The sequence below is a fragment of the Erythranthe guttata genome, chromosome 8 (genome assembly GCF_056151865.1).
Source record: "Erythranthe guttata isolate IM_541 chromosome 8, IM_541, whole genome shotgun sequence".
NCBI classification, from domain to species: domain Eukaryota; kingdom Viridiplantae; phylum Streptophyta; class Magnoliopsida; order Lamiales; family Phrymaceae; genus Erythranthe; species Erythranthe guttata.
The window spans coordinates 10,001,369-10,019,404 of NC_142540.1; the positions used below are offsets into that span (position 1 = coordinate 10,001,369).

Below are 18,036 nucleotides of genomic sequence, written 5' to 3' on the forward strand. Positions count from 1 at the left end.
TCATACTATAGAATATAGATGACTTTAGAGTAAAAATATATAATATAACTACAAATAGTTATCTGCAGTCATTTAGTACAATAAACATATCAAAAAATCTTTTTCAAAAAAATTAAAAATAATAAAAAATAACAAAATAAAGAAACATGTTTTTATTATTAAAAAAAATCAGTGAAAATGATAAATGCAAGATCAAAAATGTTGAAGGCAGTTAGACGAAAATTACATATAAGGGCAGGATAGTACTCTTGCGAGGTATCCCTAAAGATGATTTTGGCGTGCGTTTTTCTCTAATTTATTGTTTGGGGGGGGGGGGGGGGGGCATTTGATATCAACCCTTTTTAAAAACAGTTTATAAACTCTCGAACAAAAGCTAATAAACAACCCTAATCCTTGCCAACCCTAATCCTTGCGGGGCAGTACCTCTGCAAATTTTGAAGGTCCCTTTCTGCAAGTATACAAGAGTAATTTGACGACTATTACAACTCATAATATGAAAATCTGAAGTAGAAAAGGCGTCTTGCTATTATATACTCATTAATCAGCAGTCTACCAAGTGATACATTAGCCTTGCGAAAAACAGAAACGCAACTATCGGTGTAACAATCTCAAATTAAGCATCAAAGGAACTATGCCAGAATTAGCTGCAGATAAATGATGCTATTCACAGTGCTGAAGACTATTTTTCAGCTTTGAACAAATGGATCAACGGTCTAATGAACAAAGAGGATTCTGAAGCTGGTCGATATTTGCCTAAATTAGTGACAAAATTACCTGTAGGATTTTGCATCAACTCAAAAGTCGAATTAGATCTCCCTTAAGATGGGCCAACCTTTTCTTACAATATCGTTGATCTTGGCATCAATCTGCTTTTGCATCCTAGTTGGACAAAGCTCTGCTGCATATCCATTAAGCTTTGTTGCAAGGCTAGACCTCTCAAGCTCTTCTTCTGCCAAGTTGCCAATTAATTGAAGAAGAAACGGGTTTCGTTTAAGCTCAAATTTCTACACGTGGGCAGACCAATTTTCCGTTAGAAATATTTTATAAAATGAAAAGACTAAGCTCTGTACTCTCTTCCTATCTTAAGGAGCTGCTTTATCTTTTTTTGGTTTGAGTTTGTTTTTAGTGAAATCAAGCATACTTAAAGAGTTAAAATGGAGCATTAAAATCAGCTGAACTAAACAACAATTTCTATCTTTTGTAGTGTTGCATATCCGAGTGGAACTAGCTTCACATTTATACATTTAAAAGATTAAAAAAAAAAAAAAAAAAAAAAAAAAAGAAGTTGAGAACATCGAACCTGATGTTCAGGCTCTGCTGGATAAAATAGTCCTAGCTGTTGGATTTGAGTGGCAACAACACTATTCTTTGACCTTGTTTGTTCTTTTTCTTTGCTGAGAGCAGCATATCTGGATTCTTCAGTTCCATTCGTAAATATTATAGACCTGCTCGGATAAAATAATTTACCATGTAAGATAACCTATTTATGGGTTATAATTAGACACTTGTATACATACAATCAAAGTGCTGCTGGAATTGAAAATGAGTACCGGTATTGATTTCCAACATCAGGACCCTGCCCAAATACTTGCCTAGAATCATGACTAGTCCAAAAGATATCAAGTAGTTGTCTGAAACTAATAATCCTGGGATCATATTCTATCTGCACAGCATTGACAGAACAACATAAGAAATTTTGTATCAATATCATGTATGGGCAGGGCAAAGAAAGAAAATGTAACAGAAAAACTAATATTTCACATCTGCAGGTTTCACTCATAACCCTTAAATATAAATACTTTGCATCTGCTACACAACGCTTATTTGGCTTTCAGCTAAATGTTCAAGAATGTTGGATGATGATTAGCGAAGCCATGTGGCATTCAAACATCTCAACTCTAGGAATAAGATCGAAAAATCAGATTTTTAGAAAAAAATCACATTCTAGTCAGGCGAACACCATCTCAGTAAGCACTAAACAAAAGTCATTTGACACTGTTCAGAAAAAAAAAACTAAGAAGATGTTACAGAACAACCCGTAGTGAAGCAGGTGCATTAGATCTTTTACAGCAAAATATAATTTTAGCCTAATTTTCCAAGAGCTTTCTTGTTTTGAAAGTACTTGCAAAAATAAAATTGATGCATTATTTTGTGATGTTCACCATTATACTCCATTTCATTTTATAGAATCCTAACTGGGATCACATCTTACATTGATTTTTCTAGGTAAATAAATTAGAATGAAAAGATGGGCAAGGTCCACTAAATGATTAAGTGGAAACTCTTGCAAATCGGATATACAAGAGCGAGGGAGGGGTTTTAACTTACTGTATAAATAGTTACTAGTTTGGAAGATACAAAGGGTACTGTTTTACAGTTCTCCAGCAACATTCATCAGTTGAGCTGTATGTATAGATAACTCAATCAAAATGTGACTATAAGCTGCCGAATAAGATTTGAAGCTCTACCGTGATTTGTAAAGGCAATTGGCAACTTATATCTGTAATAATATCTTCCAACCTAAACCAGAATCAATACTTGATTGTACAAAACACAACAATCAACAGTTTGCAAAAAGCTACACTTTTTAACTTTTTTTGGAATAAATTCCATTCATATATCAAATATCAGATCCAAGAATTAATTCCATATCAAACCTACTGCATACTCAACCTGGAGAAAAATAACAAACAAAACCACATTTGGAGAACATAAATGCAGCATCCCTTAATTGCATCGTGTTTTTGTCTGAACTTTGCACTTGGGCAAGATTCATCGGCCAAAATGAAGCTTTTGACCATCCTTAATCACGAAATCATTTTTTTCAAGATTAATTATTACAAATCAATTTTGTAAAAAACAACTGTTACATAGTATTTGGCAAACTCACCAATCCCTTGAGGCACCTAAATAGTATAACAAGAAATTGAAATAACATATACATATTTTTTTAAATTATATGCTATTCACATAATGCCAAGTACATTTATTATTGCTTAAAAGTGGAAGCTCAAACGAAAATCTGATAGAAGGATAGACAAGTGACTAAACAATTGTAGTAAATTTATTTTCTTCAGTTGCTCCAAAATTGAAAGGAAAATTTGCCAAAAATAAACACAAAGTAGAGGAGATGAAAAACCTGGACAGACTCGGCGTGATCACCTAAGCTACGGTATTCGGGGTTAGGTTTGGATCCGCCGGCATAAACGGCGGCGGTGCGTACGACGCCGTCCAAGCATCCAAAAGCGGCCTCAGACCACCAAAAGCTGCCGAGGGCGAAGACAGCTGTTTTGAGGGGCTGATCGGAACCCCCATCCACGGAATCCGGGATCCGATCCGGAAATCTGATGCTAAGAGCTGAGTTTGCCGCACACAAAATTATTGTCACGATGATAACTGCTGCACTCAGATTCATTCTTTCAAACAGGGAAATGCCCCAATTCTAGAAAATTACATAATCAAAATGTACATTAGAAGAGAGGAGAGGAAATTACCGAATACCCCTCGAGATATTTTGTTTAATGTTTACATATTTAACTTTTATTATCCCTTTATATTTTTGTGATGTGATAAATTATATTTGGTCACCTAAAATAATTCCCACAAGTGTTTGCTAATTTTTGAGTGTTTTGATGTTTCTTAAATTTTTGTTGATTTGCACTATAATTGCAGCTTAATGAAAGCCATTGATCCTCTCCTTGAAGGTGTTAAAAAATTTGGTTGAAGTTACATCTGCTTCAAGTTACCGTGTTTAACAGATTGTATACATTACTGTAGATTACTATACATTACTAGTTACATATAGTAACATGTAGTTACATATGCATATATTTGTGTATTTTCGATTTGTATCTTATTGGTTATGAGGTGATTTATAATATTAATCTTGAAATTTGTAGATTTTTTGTTGTTGGGGTCTATGAATTTCTGTTGTATACGCCAGTATTCGTGTGTGTACATTGGGGTCAAAAAATAAAAATTAACTACGAATGACTATAGTTACACAGTTGCATGTAGTTATTTTCAATACAGTAAAGATATTAATTCTAAAAAAAAAAAAAAAAAAAAAAAAAAAAAACTTATAATTTCAAAAAAAGGTATATAAGTTAAGCATACAAGTTTAAAAAATAGTAATAATAATAAATAAATCGGCAAAAATGCTTAATGCAGAACCAAAATGTTGAATGCAGTTTGGCCAAAAATTGTATATAAGTGCAGTATAGTACTTTCGCCTCTCCAGGGGGTATGCCAAAGGATGATTTTGGCTTGGGCTTATCCCTAGGGGTAGACACGACCACGCTGCGGGTCAGGTCCGAGTCTGGGTCCGACTTTTAGGGGACCCAAAACCGACTCCTGGGGAGGCGGGTCCGGGTCCAAACCGGTTTTCCAATTTTGTTTTCCCAAAATATTTACAAGAAAGAAAAAAATTTAAATTAATACTTGAAAAAACTTGAGATTAACTTTAAATTCAAAATTACTAAAAAAAATGAAATTAAACACTAAACAATTTTAGAAAAAATGAAACGATTAAGACCTCGAGACATAAACTAAATAAAATGAAAGTTGTGATGATTGGATTAGGGGTATTTATAAGTGAAAATAATAATTGAGAAACTTTTCAAAATTTCAAAATAAAAAAAAAAAAAAAATCAATCTTTCTTTTAAATTAAATCGTATTTTTTATATTTTTTAAAATTAAATATATATGCATTTGTTATTAGTGGTGATTTTTAATATTAATAATAGCGAATATGACAATAAATAATTTATTAAACACTAGTTATAGAATTATTGTAATCATTTTATAGTGTTATTTATATTTATATATTTATAGTTAGGAATGTTATATAATAAGTTTCTTTGTTTGAGTAGTTAGTATTGTACTAAATTATTAAAGGAACACATGATCAAGCCCCAAACCCAACCCGACTGGTACTTGGGTCCCTCGTCGGGTCTGGGTCAAACCTGGCCTGTGGCCGTGTCTAGGGGTGTATATAAAATAAGCCTAATTAAAAAAAAAAAAAAAAATTAACTTTTTTGTCTTGCAAATAAATCTGCATATTCAAACTTAATGCAAATAAAGAAAACCGTTTTATATATACCAAAATTATCCCAACTTCTTGAAACCCTAATTCAACACCAATTTCATGAACACCCCAAATGTAGCCAAATTTCACCAATTATCTAATTTCGACCGCCGGTCAGCCACCGTTGAACTTTTTTTTTTTTTTTTTTTTCCGGCAGGTCAACCGGCTGTCTCCGACGTTAACTTTTTTTTTTTCCTTAAAAAATTAATTTAAAAATAAAAAAAAAAGTCAGCGCCGGGAACCGGCGAAAAAATCTGAAAGAAAAAAAAATGAAAAGTCAAGACCGGCGTTGACCGCCGGGATCCGGCGGCAAAAAAAAAATTGGAAAAAAAAATGTGTCAAAATTGAATATTTTGTGAAATTTGGGGTCAAATTGAGGTTAAATTAAATTAAGGATGAAATTGGAGCATATTAAAGTATGCTCCAATTTTGAAAAGTCAATGCCAGAGACCGGTGGCAGAAAAAAATTTTTGAAAAAAAACTGTCAAAATCGAATTTTTGTGGTCAAAATTGATTAAATTGGGATTATAATTAAGAATTGAGTATAAAGGGTTGGGGGTAATATTGGCATATATATGAATGTTTCATTTATTTATAATAAATATTAAAAGATGGGCTTATTGGTGAAAGAGATATAGCCGTAAATCTAGAATAATAAAGATGTTTGATGACTTATGTACAAAAACCCCAATTTTATATACTGACGTAACTTTTAACCAACAGTGCAGCAGAGTTTGTGAGAGGAATCCACATAAAGAAAACATATATAGGATTATATAAGAAACTCCTAGTTAAGAATATACATTATTTGCAGACTCAATATTAATTAATATAATTATTGAAACAAGTGCGTGTATTGTGAACATGGATTTGAAGAAGCTACTAGCTAGACACACCTCCTCGTGAACTCATACTAGCAGTTCTTAAAAGTCTACGGAATTCATGTAAGCTAATCCTTCCATCTTTATCAATATCTGCTTCTTCTAGCAGCGGATCTATCGAACCCTTCAGACCTGTGTGCTGTTACGTTCCGTTGTTGTGCAATTCATTCAATGCACAACATATATAAGTAATATATATGTACAACGTATATGTATGTATTTATGTATGTATGTATAAGTAGCGCAGCTCAAAAAAAAAAAAAGAATAAATACGTACCATTTTAAGTTCTTGTGGGGTTATAAATCCATCTCTATCGACATCAAATTTCTGAAAAGCAGCAAGTGATCTCTGCTGCCACTTTTCGGAATTATGCTCCTCCAATTGATGAACATGAATTGTAGCTGCTACAAACTCTGAGAAATCTACAAGTCCATCCGTGTTGCTATCAATCTGCACTTAACCAAACATAAACAACATTATATTCATCGTGTACAAACAAATTATCAATGAATATATATATATATATATATGACAGCTAGCTGTAAAAGAACAAATAAAGATGTATATATACCGCTTGAAGGATTTCAACAACTCGGGAGTCCTTCATTTTCCATGGAAGATCCTTCTCCAAGGCCTAAGGTGAAATAATTACAAATATCACCCACCAATCGAAATAAATAAATAAATGGTGATTATTACTGCAATGAAAAGTAAAAAACAAACATAGAAATTCATTCATGTATGTACACCTGTCTCATTTCATCAAGACTAATGGAGCCATTTTTATCGACGTCAATTGCATCAAATTGATCTCGAAGATCAGCCAGCTCCTCCTCGTCAATTGTGCTAGCCAATGCCTGGACGTTACGTTATTCATCCAAATAATCAACTACTTGTATATATATGATGTTGAGAAAGAAGGCAATAACTAATAATTAAAATCCCATAATATAACATAAAAAATTACCCGAAGTGCAAACTGCTTAAAACGACTGTATTTAACAAATTGGCGCATATTAGATAGAACTGAAATGTCAAGAGGAATCTCTAAAGCTTCACCACCTTCTCTAACCCAAGGATGTGCTGTACAAATTAAAAAACATTAATTAAAATGCGAAAAAGGTAAATGAATTGATGGAAATGCAAAAAAAAGATGGGAAGATATACATAAAGCCTGGGCAGCAGTAAGCCTTGCACGAGGATCTTTAACAAGTAACTTGTTCACAAAATCTTTAGCAGCATTGCTTATCCCTGGCCATGGTTTCCGCCGAAAGTCAGGCTTGTTCTTCAAAACCTATCAATTCAAATTATTATTAAAAGAAATCCAAATTATTCGAATGTACGACAGTGTATGAGAGAGAGAGAGAGAGAGAGAGAGAGAGAGAGAGAGAGAGAGAGAGAGAGAGAGAGAGAGAGATTGTTTAATATAAGACCGCGCGCGGACTACCTCCTTAAAAATGCCATCCTCAGTTTTGTCCCAGAAGGGACGGCGGCCGCAGAGCAAAATGTAAGTAATAACACCAATGCTCCATACATCTGATTCAGCACCAGATTTACGCCTCAATACCTCTGGAGCTACATAATATGCACTCCCAACTATGTCTTGGAATTTCTTTCCTGCTTATTTTTTTTTCAATTAAAGATTAATATATTTTGACCCAAAAAAAACAAATTCATAAATCACAACACGTACGCTCAAATCTCCTCATTAATTTACCTGGTCTTATAAAGTCTGAAAGACCAAAATCCGTAGCTTTTAGATGTGAATCCTCTTTTGGGGACTTAAATAGGAAGTTCTGAATCAAAGATAAATGAATGAATGATCAGCATATATATATATACAAAGTTTAATAATAATAATAATAATAATACCTCAGGCTTCATATCACGGTGTACAAAACCATGTAGATGGCACTCTGCAGCAACTTTGAGCATCTGCCTCACAACAATTGCTGCATCTTTCTCAGTGTAACGACTATCTTTTCTGTTACGTACGTACACAAATTAAAATAATATTTAATTTGTAGCAAAGGAAAAAGGATGATGAGCTATGTATTGAGCTTACTTGGATAAGATACGGTCAAGCAGCTCTCCACCCTCACATAACCTAATTAATGAAGGAAATTAAAAGATGTGGATGGATGCATATATATTTCTAGCTAGAGAGAGAAAGAAGGTAGTAGATAGATAGATAAAAGTACTTACTCCATGACAATGTAAACAAAAGAATCATCTTCAAAAGCATTATAGAAGTGAACAACATTCTCATGACCAGCTAAAGCTTTCAATATCTTCACTTCTCTCTTCACATCCTCAACAGCTATTGGCAGAACCATCTGTCACGTTTGTTTCTTTCTTTTCAACTTTTTTCACTACCAACTTATCACATTTAATTTGCTATCTATCTATAGACTATATATATACATACCTATCCTGATATTTCAAGTATTAACGTACACCTCATCATTCAAAGAATACGCTACCAATTAACCAAATAATCTCATAATTTGAACGCCGCCGATGACTTTTTTTTTTTTTTAAGAATTTTTTTTATAATTTTTTTTCCGCCTTTGAATTTTTTTCACCAACAATAATATCACTATGTTGAACGTTCAAATAAAATAGGGTAAATTACAAACACCCCTGAGGTATGGTCAATTTACAAAAAAACCTCTCTTGCTTGGATAATTACATCTACCCCTCAACTATGATTTTTTCTTACACCTCCACCCTTATGGTGTCAAATTCAACATATGCATCTAGTTTTCGTGGAATGTGCTCTAGTTTGTACTCGTTTTGTGTAGAAATACAGTTTATGTGCACCACAATCTGATATATACAACCCAAAAAACACATATTATGATCATCTTGCTTCAAATTGTAGAGATCGAATGAGATAAAACGAGTACAAATGTGATATCCATATAATCTCGAAGATTCCACTAAATTTGAGGAGTTGAGGGATGGTTGTAATTATCCAAACAAGATGGGGTTTTTGTAATATGATCATACTTTAGGAGTGGTTCTAATTTACCCAATAAAATAAAAAGGAAAAACTTCTAAATTTTTTTTTTCACCGATCAACAACGGAAAAAAAATTTAAAAAAGATAAAATAAAAAAGGAAGTTTGATGTCGTTGGCCGGATGTCAATGACGGGTAAAAGTTAAAAAAAGAATAAAAGTAAAAGTCAACGCTGAAAAGAAAAAAAAAATTAAAATGCAATCTTGTTAAAATGGGATTCACGGGGGGGGGGAATTATTTTTTCAAAAAAACAAAATCAAAAAAATTGTGAATAGTGAGGGTTAGTATGTAATATTTCTTAAAAATTGAGGTTAATGTGCAATATTGGTATGGTAGTATATGATTTTGATATGAAATTGAAATAAGTTAGATGAGAATAGGTATTTTAATGTTTAGTAGGGTCCATGGTGTTTTCTTTTCTTTTTGAGAAATTTTGGAGTGTATATATGATTGCAATTAATTATGAGCACATGTCCTGTATGCAATTCGCTCAAAAAACAATTTATAAAATATTAATAATAATAAAAAAAAAAAATAGAATAAATATGAATAAATACCTTGTTCTTCTCTATTCTCTTGACAGCAACACGATCTCCATTGGACTTATCAATTGCAACATATGTGTAACCAAATTGGCCATGTCCTAACAATTTCCCGATGTTGTACTTTTTCACAAAATCCTTATCATATCCAAAATTTGTTCTTTTGCCACATGGAATGGCCCCACTTGTACTTTTTGAACTATTCTTGATTATCTTATGAGAACGTTTCTGTTGTTGTTGGTTTTTATGATTGTCTCTTGTCTTAAGATTATTATTTTGTGACCCCTCTTGCTTTTTTGATGAAGCAGTAAATGTTGTCTTGAAAGATGATGGCTTAGATGTGGCGGAGGAGCGGCGGTTCTGCTGGTGGACGTTGCCGGTGGTGGTGGTGGAAGGGGCGCTCCCTTTTTTGGTGGAAAAACAGATGCCCATTTAATTTGTTAACAATAGGATAAAAGAAAAAAATGAAAATGCCAACAGATTTCAAGTTTAGGTCTTTCAAATAAAGGGATTTGTTTTTTTTTTTTTTTTTTCTCAAAAAAAAAAATAAAGGGATTCTAAATATTCAAAAAGAATACATGAGAGAGGACATGTGATGATCAATCATATAAACACATGTACATGAGATGAGATGGATAAATTGAAACAAAAGAAAAGGTCGAATATATATTGTAAAAAAATATACAATGTGAAATGATAGAGATATATAATTAAATTTACAGGAAAGATTAAGGGAAGGAAGGGAATGGAGATGGTGGGTATGGTCAAAGAGACTTTTGGTAGGAGAGAGAGAGAGAGAGAGAGAGAGAGAGAGAGAGAGAGAGAGAGAGAGAGAGAGAGAGAGAGAGAGAGAGAGAGAAGGTCGCCCAAAAGTTCCCCCTCTTTTCTAACTTTTATTTATTGTCTTAATTTTTTGATTTGTCGTTAGATTTGCATTGTTTATCCTAGTTATATTGTTGCACAATCAATCATTTATTATGATATTCCCACTCCACAAATTACTAGTGGCTCAAGTTATAATCATATATTAATTGTTTCCATGTTGACCCAAATCAATTAGAATATCAACAATATTTCATTAGAATTGGCCGTAATGAGAATGGCACAGTTGGTGAATAAGGAGAATTGAATGTCTAATCAATATTTTTAAAATCGGACTGAACCTAGAACTGGATGACTATTTGGGTTACGGTTGGATTGGACCGTTCTACTTGGTTCAATCGGGTTCTTTTATTAATTTTAATATTTTAAAAATAATGTTTTGTAATATAATTTTATTTAGGATAAATTCCACTTTACCCCTCGTACTCTACCCGAGAACCACTTTACCCCATCGTACTCTCAATTTTATCGATTTACCCCCATGTACTTGTACAATTTTCCAATACAGCCCTCTCCTTCAACTTTTGGCAATTTTGACTCTGACGTCGTTTGGTCAACTCTGTAAATTACAAAATTGTCACTGCCTATAACGCATCGTTTCTCCTCCGTCAATATTGTCATTTCTTCTTCTCCCATCACTTCCCCTTCCAAGATATCCCCAAATTGAACCCCTAATTTAGTAAAAATCAAGACCCAAAAATTGATCGATTCCACCCAGTGCAAAGAAAAAAAATATATGAATGTGTGAACCTTTCTCTTTTCTAATCACGAGAGTCAAAATCGAAAAAAATCAACATTTACGTCAATATTTTGACTCTTGACCAAATGGCGTCAGAGTCAAAATCGAAAAAAGTTGACGAAGAGGGCTGTATTGGGAAATTGTATAAGTACAAGGGGGTAAATCAATGGAATTGAGAGTACGAGGGGGTAAAGTGGTTCTTGGGCACAGTACGAGGGGATTTAGAACCGAACCAAATTGGTTTGACCAAAATCGGAACTAGAACCAAAAAAATCCATCATGTTTCAGTTCCCCTTTTTTGTAAGTGTTAACCGCCGGTTAGAACTGGGTTTTTAATAAATAATAAAAATTAAATATTAATTATAATGGTCAAATTAAAAAAAAAATTCCATGTGGCACCATCAAACGGTCAGATTTAAAAAAAAATGAAAAAAAAATAGAAATTCCAACGGTCAAAAACTTCGGACCGGTTCCGATTCTAATTTGAATGGGTGGTGGGGATTACTTGACCGTTAGTGATCAATTGTCGAGATCGACTAATGAAGTTGCTGTTAGAACCGGTGTAACCGAACCGATCTGGAACCGGCCGGTTCCACAGCCATCTCCTATTTTTCCCCCCAATTTTCACCTATAAATATCCACTTATTTCATCCATGTTTCTTCACCAATTCACCAATTCTCTTCTCGTCTCTTCTTACTACACAATCTATTAGCAATTATCAAGCTTTTTTGCACTCAATTAGTAATATGATATATATATATATATATATATATATATATATATATATATATATATATATATATATATATATATATATATATATATATTGTTCAATACGTTCACGAATAATATTACTAATTTCATCGGCTCGAATGGTTACCATGAGTTTTTATTAATTATTTTTTGAAAAGAAAAAAATAATGCCTTAGATAAATTAGTAGTAAAGGCTAATCAGTTAAATATCCTTTTGAATAATTTACAGAATCTCCATTACTAATCCTTTGTGTATCTTGGTCTTACTAACCATCCACTCATTTTTTTGATTTGAATCTCGCATTAGGGTAATACATCTATGGTAATAGATAGAAATATATATATATATATATATATATATATATATATATATATATATATATATATATATATATATATATATATATATATATATATATATATATATATATATATATATATATATATATATATATATATATATATATATATTTGTATTAACATATCTAATATGAATATTTGGTTTGAAGAATGTAGTAATAGAGGTTCAGTTTAAACTACTTCCTCGAGGGTCCATTCTTCTGGAAGAAATATATCTTTACATTGTATGAATATAGAGACGACAATATTAGATCGTCGTAGATTATTTTAGAGTACGAGGGTTTCACACTTTTAACCGTGGAATCTAACTTTGGTGGCGAACGTTGAGTTCATAGCCTTGTAATGGATTCTAAATATTATTGCAACGGGGATTGACCTTTCAAGCATTTTGCAATTGTATGTTTTTATTAGTAACACTAAAGATTTTAAAACATTTTTGTTATTTAACAAGAGTGTTAGATTAGGGTAACAATCAAAAGAGATTGGGCCAGTACTAGGGGTGTGAACGAGCCGTGCTCACCTCTTTTGGCAGGTGTTAAGTGTATATTTTTACACTTTATCGTATCTTTTTATTTGATCTTTTGGTGTGATTTAACGATAATTGGTGCTTAAAAAGTTGATTTATGGTAGTCTAGGTACAAATTGATGAATTGGAAAAGTTTGGGGTCAAAACTGCAATTTTGAAGAAAATATGGGCCAAAAGTGAAATAATCAAAAATATGAAGGAATTGGCACGGCACGGCCGTCCCAAATTTACACCTCAAAATGGGACGGCCGTGCCAAATGCAGAAATTGGACAGAAGGTTTCGGCGATTCTCGGGCGGCCGTGTGAGAATTGCACTGATTTTCGCGCGGCCGTGCCAAATCACGCTGGAGACAATTTTGGACTTTTAAACACACAAGGAAACCTAGAATCATCTACCAAGTTGGGACATCTATTTAAGCCCAAACCAAGCACGAATCAAAGAACTTTTGACACAACCTTGGAGCAAGAGGAGCGAGAGAACGGAAGAACGAAGACCTGACGAATCTTCATCACAATTCTTCTTTCACCTATCTTTTCTTGAATCTATGAATTTTATTACTTTTATTATGTTTTTCGTTATGCGTAGCTAAGTTTTTAATCAAGGATTTTATTGGAACCCTATGTGGGGATGGTGAACTCGTTTTCTTGAGATTATGCAATTATGATTTTATGATTATTTCTTATACTTGTTATGATTGTTAGTGCATGAACTTGATCAATATATGTGCTTTATCTGTGATTATTGGGGTTGACTCGACAGAGCTATTTTGATAATTAGACGGTAAGTATAAGAACCTTCGAGTAGTTTTCACCGGATGAGTGTGTCAATTGCATGTGGTGTCGTAGACATACAGATATCACCTTAGGTAGCCATTCACGTGACTTGTTAGTTAATGCTTTCTTCATAAATTGTTTGCATAGGCATATAGTGAACCGTTTATGAATAGTAGACTCATAATACACGCGACAGCGGGTTATGAGTAAATTAGTGTCTCGGATTAATAATCAGGAATCATATATTTCATAATTGAGGGGTTTTGGGTGAGCAATTCTTGCATAGGGGGAAGATAAAATCCTAGGTCCGTTTTTATTGATATTTTCTCGTGTTTATTGGCTTTCATAATTAGTTTAATTATTTAATTGATTTAATTTGACAAACTTGCGTAGGCTGGATAAAAATCATAGTTGTTAGAATTTGGTACTTGAGATTAGATAATTTGAGTATTCCCTGTGGGATCGACATCCGACTCTTGCGAGTCCACTTTTACTACTTGTTTGCGATACGTGCACTTGCGTGTTAGGTATTTAGCACCCAACAACAGGCTCGAGCTCCTTCTTTTCTGGCTCGAGCTCGTGTCCATTTTGTCGAGGTCGAGTTCAAACCCAAGCTCATTTTTTTTATTTTTCTTTTTGCTTTTTAAAAAATATTTTTTTTAATTATTATTTTTAAAAATGATTTTAAAAAAATTACAAAATAAACAATAAATTTTAATTATATATATATATATTTTTTTAATATTTTTATTTTATTTTTATTTATTTCTATAATATTTTATATTATTATACATTATTCAAATAAAAAATAATATATAAAAAAAATTTGAAAACAAAATAAAAACAATAAATAAGGCTCGCGAGCCGGCTCGTGATATGAGTTCACGAGCAACTAAAAAATGGTTCGAGCTCGAAAAACTCAAATCTGAAATCGAGCTTTTTTCGAGCTGACTTATCGAGCTCACGAGTCAGCTCGACTCGTTTACCACCCCTAACTAGTACACAAAATTGAACTCCCTTGACTATTCCAATGTTAGTAATATTTCAAATTATTTATAAGGTTTGACTAGAGTAGTTATATCAAAATTATGGATGGGGTTTCAACATGCTATTTCTTTTAAACATGGTTCTAGTCAAGTTTAAAAATATTACTAGGTGCACCGTGCACGGCAAAAATATGACACACACACACACACACACACACACACATATATATATATATATATATATATATATATATATATATATATATATATATATATATATATATATATATATATATATATATATAACATGTTCAAATTAAAAAAAAAAAAGAAAAAAAAAAGGTAAACAATATTATTCATCAATAACAAATACAAGATTATGTTGGTCAAATAAAATCCAATGGGGATGTATATCTTTTCCATTTACGTGAAACCTACAATTTATCATTTTCCTTTATTTGAGAAATTTATAATTTGGAAGCATAAATAATAATAAATTGTAAAGAGCATAATAAATGGTGTGATTTGGAAAAGAAAGAAAATCAGAAAAGGAGAGAGAGAGAGAGTGGGCCGAGCCCAACAAGGCATGGATGAGTGAGATCGTATTCAAAATCCCAACGGCTAATTTCGACTGAATAGGCTCCAACGGTCATATTATTTCTCCATTCTTTCCCTATAAAACATTTCCTTGTACACATCAATTACATCTTACATTGCCTTTTATTTTAATTAATAATCGCTGTGCCACCGGCGGCGATCACAGATCTTGTATTATTCCGGCGACCCACTTGAATTTGTTGGAATGGAAACCCCATCATCGTCCACAAGAAGAGTAACAAGATCCCAGACCTCCGCTGCTTCTGCCAACGCCAACTTACAATTCTCAAGTATGTGAATAATACTTGAACAACATCTTTTTTTTTTTTTAATTTCATTTCTTGAAATTAATTGCGTATGAATAATAATAATAAATAATATGATTCTGTAACAGAGGAAAAAGGGAGGGAGAGATGTGCTCTGATAGACATAACAAACGATTCGCCGATTGTTGGTCTTGCAATTGGGAATCTGAAGACACCGTCTTCGTCTTCGTGTTCTTCATATTCGACAAGAAAAGGAAAATCAATAAATGGGGTGGGTACAACTCCAGGTTCAGGGGAGGCTCTGTTGAGAGGTCAAGTGAAGACCCTTTTGCAGAAAGTTGAAGAAGAGGCTGAGGTGCTCGTTAATAATAAAACGCTGCGTCCGGGGCCTTCTTTCTTCATCAATCTAATCAAATCTCCAAACAATAATAATAATAATCATATTGTTGGTGCACCAACTCCAGCAAACACACCCCAAATCTTGGATGCTTTATCATTGCCGCCTTGTCTCACTTCTTCCCCTGTTCAAGATAACTTTCTCCTTCTCCCACCACAGGTTTGTTTGTAACGCTTGATTATTTCTTTCTTTCTTTCTTGATATTGAAGTTTTAGTAATATTGATGTTCGTTTTCTCTGCCTATGTTTTATGGTTGGTAATAAAAACAGAAAGAAGAGGGGATTGATGAAAGTGAGAAGAAGAACAATAATAATGTGATAACGAGGTCTCTACTGCTGGATTTCTCCGAGAATGAAGGAGGAAAAGGGTGTTCTGATGATGATAATGAATCTGTTTGGTCAATTCAAGTCAATGCAAGCGAAAACCAACAAGAAGAAGAAGAAGAAGAATATTACGAGTATTATGAGGAAGAAGATGGTTTCTGTGGTAATCTGCTATCAGTTCTCTGTGAAGGAATGAGCAATATCAGTGTTGTTGATAGTGAAGGCCCAAAATTTGAGGGGAAGCACATTCGTTTTATTTACAATAGTGACGATGAGATGATTATTGAAGCTGATGATGATAATGATTCCGTGGTATCATCCTCTCAACACAATTAATTCATTTCATTTGTCAAGTCAGTCTGGTTTGGTTGTCTTCCTTGTGACACCAAACAAACTTTGTATTTTTTTTTTTTTTTTTTTTTTTTTTTTTTTTTATGTTTTCGGTGCTGCTTTGCTTGCTTCTCTTGTTATTACAATCGAAAATAATTGTTAATTGTGTTTCATTCATTGCTTTTTGAATTTGATGACAAATTTTCACTCTCTATGGTTTTTGTTCTCCAACAAGTGTTATTTAGTTTGAAAGAATTTGGTTCTGTCATTCTTGCTGGAGATGGAGGTTATTAATGTTTGTAGATGATTAATTCAAGCTGTTGTTTCGTTTTGATAAAAGGAATTTTCAATTCCTGTACTCGTGTTAAAAAATGGCATGGCGGCCGATATTTGTAATCCCAAAATTTCTAAGGGGAAGAAGACCAAAAACTTATTTAGCCCCTTCATCCATTTTCATATCTTCCTTCAAACAGAAGACCTCCACGAAAAAGAAGCCATATCCACCCACAACAAAATCGATTGAGTCAGATTTGCGGAGCAAATTCATAAACGCCGCCACACATAAATTGAGCCATCACCGCCACTCGACTGCCACCAAGTGCACAATACCATCGCCGTCTGTTTGAAAATTGTTGCAATTTTTTTGAAGAACTACCATTTAAATTTTCGACCTGTACACTTCAAATTTAACCTTGATTGTGTGTCAAAATTGTGGGATAAATTCGACAATGAAGTTTTTTTGTTGAAATGTGGACGCCTGAGTGTCGAGAATCTAAAGAAATCGACACTGTGATGTCTGAATTTTACAAGAAAATCGACATATACAATCCGAATTTACGTTGTTTGCAGGTCTCGCTATTTTCTTCATCTTTTTCGTTTTTCCGCGGTCCTTCAGACATCTTGATTTGGTTTTTGATTTTTTTGTTTGGATTTACTTAAAGTTTAGGTTTTTGCCCATATGTTTGATCTTGGATTTTATCTCTCTCACCCTTTATTTTCCTTCTCTTTTAGAGTGCCTTTTGTTAATAATTTTATTTTTATCTAGTGTATTTTTTTAGTGTTTTTTATGGTCTTGTGTGTTCTGTCTTTTGTGTATTTCTTTTGTAAATGGACTCTTGTGTGTTTTTGCTTGAGGGTAAAATAGTATTTGCATAAAGGGTTTTAGTCGTAAAGTTGATTTGGTCTTTCTCTTAGAAATCTATGGGATTGCAAATAGTTGCACCCTAAAAAATATCTCTTTTTTGGGAAAAATGCACTTTGCCCCCTTAAAAAACTCACAATTCGCACTTTCCCCCCTAAGAAACCGAAAAAGAGACTCTCCCCCTTCCAAATTGTGCCCCAGTCGCACTTTGCCCCAAAATTAGAATTCCACTGTTTTTTTTCACCGGAAATCAAATTTCTCCATCCAATTAGGGGTCTATGCGTCAAATCATCTTTTCCATCCATTTAAAAAAATTTAAACGTACAAACGTATTTTTACTTAAAATAATTTATTTCTTTGTTTATTTTTTTTCATTTACAAATTATAGTTTTTAATGCAATATATTCAACTTTGCATAATTCCAAAAA

At 33.0% G+C, this 18,036-nt stretch overlaps 3 protein-coding genes across 3 annotated transcripts; 1 reads left to right on the top strand and 2 right to left on the bottom strand.

Annotated features, from left to right (window-relative positions):
* Positions 1–507: 507 nt before the first annotated feature.
* Positions 508–3,501, bottom strand: MSRA5 (Peptide methionine sulfoxide reductase family protein). Its single transcript, XM_013002233.2, has 4 exons — positions 3,140–3,501; positions 1,551–1,663; positions 1,301–1,445; positions 508–1,004 (listed from the first exon to the last, which is right to left on the bottom strand). The coding sequence occupies exons 1-4, from the start codon at positions 3,413–3,415 to the stop codon at positions 807–809; spliced, it is 732 nt and encodes a 243-aa protein (XP_012857687.2). The 5' UTR covers positions 3,416–3,501; the 3' UTR covers positions 508–806.
* Positions 3,502–5,759: 2,258 nt separating this feature from the next.
* LOC105976936 (calcium-dependent protein kinase 18) lies at positions 5,760–10,456 on the bottom strand. Its single transcript, XM_013002207.2, has 12 exons — positions 9,549–10,456; positions 8,175–8,305; positions 8,035–8,076; positions 7,842–7,953; positions 7,687–7,765; positions 7,417–7,586; positions 7,137–7,263; positions 6,937–7,052; positions 6,719–6,826; positions 6,541–6,603; positions 6,246–6,419; positions 5,760–6,107 (listed from the first exon to the last, which is right to left on the bottom strand). Exons 1-12 carry the CDS (start codon positions 9,963–9,965, stop codon positions 5,970–5,972), a joined length of 1,677 nt encoding a protein of 558 aa, XP_012857661.2. The 5' UTR covers positions 9,966–10,456; the 3' UTR covers positions 5,760–5,969.
* Positions 10,457–15,249: 4,793 nt separating this feature from the next.
* On the top strand, positions 15,250–16,674 carry LOC105976942 (uncharacterized). The gene is made up of 3 exons (XM_013002212.2): positions 15,250–15,441; positions 15,546–15,973; positions 16,084–16,674. The coding sequence occupies exons 1-3, from the start codon at positions 15,357–15,359 to the stop codon at positions 16,471–16,473; spliced, it is 903 nt and encodes a 300-aa protein (XP_012857666.2). The 5' UTR covers positions 15,250–15,356; the 3' UTR covers positions 16,474–16,674.
* The last annotated feature ends 1,362 nt before the right edge of the window (positions 16,675–18,036 follow it).

What these genes read in the sequence shown, in the direction of transcription:
- MSRA5 (XM_013002233.2), bottom strand. Translation starts at nt 3,415, where the DNA reads ATGAATCTGAGTGCAGCAGTTATCATCGTGACAATAATTTTGTGTGCG. An exon ending in ATCACGCCGAGTCTGTCCAG is followed by an intron (nt 1,664 to 3,139) that starts GTTTTTCATCTC and finishes AATGCTGTGCAG; the next exon opens with ATAGAATATGATCCCAGGAT. An exon ending in GATGTTGGAAATCAATACCG is followed by an intron (nt 1,446 to 1,550) that starts GTACTCATTTTC and finishes TTATCCGAGCAG; the next exon opens with GTCTATAATATTTACGAATG.
- LOC105976936 (XM_013002207.2), bottom strand. Translation starts at nt 9,965, where the DNA reads ATGGGCATCTGTTTTTCCACCAAAAAAGGGAGCGCCCCTTCCACCACC. An exon ending in AGAGAATAGAGAAGAACAAG is followed by an intron (nt 8,306 to 9,548) that starts GTATTTATTCAT and finishes CAAACGTGACAG; the next exon opens with ATGGTTCTGCCAATAGCTGT. An exon ending in AGGATGGCATTTTTAAGGAG is followed by an intron (nt 7,264 to 7,416) that starts GTAGTCCGCGCG and finishes TTGAATTGATAG; the next exon opens with GTTTTGAAGAACAAGCCTGA.
- LOC105976942 (XM_013002212.2), top strand. Translation starts at nt 15,357, where the DNA reads ATGGAAACCCCATCATCGTCCACAAGAAGAGTAACAAGATCCCAGACC. An exon ending in CGCCAACTTACAATTCTCAA is followed by an intron (nt 15,442 to 15,545) that starts GTATGTGAATAA and finishes ATTCTGTAACAG; the next exon opens with AGGAAAAAGGGAGGGAGAGA. An exon ending in TTCTCCTTCTCCCACCACAG is followed by an intron (nt 15,974 to 16,083) that starts GTTTGTTTGTAA and finishes TAATAAAAACAG; the next exon opens with AAAGAAGAGGGGATTGATGA.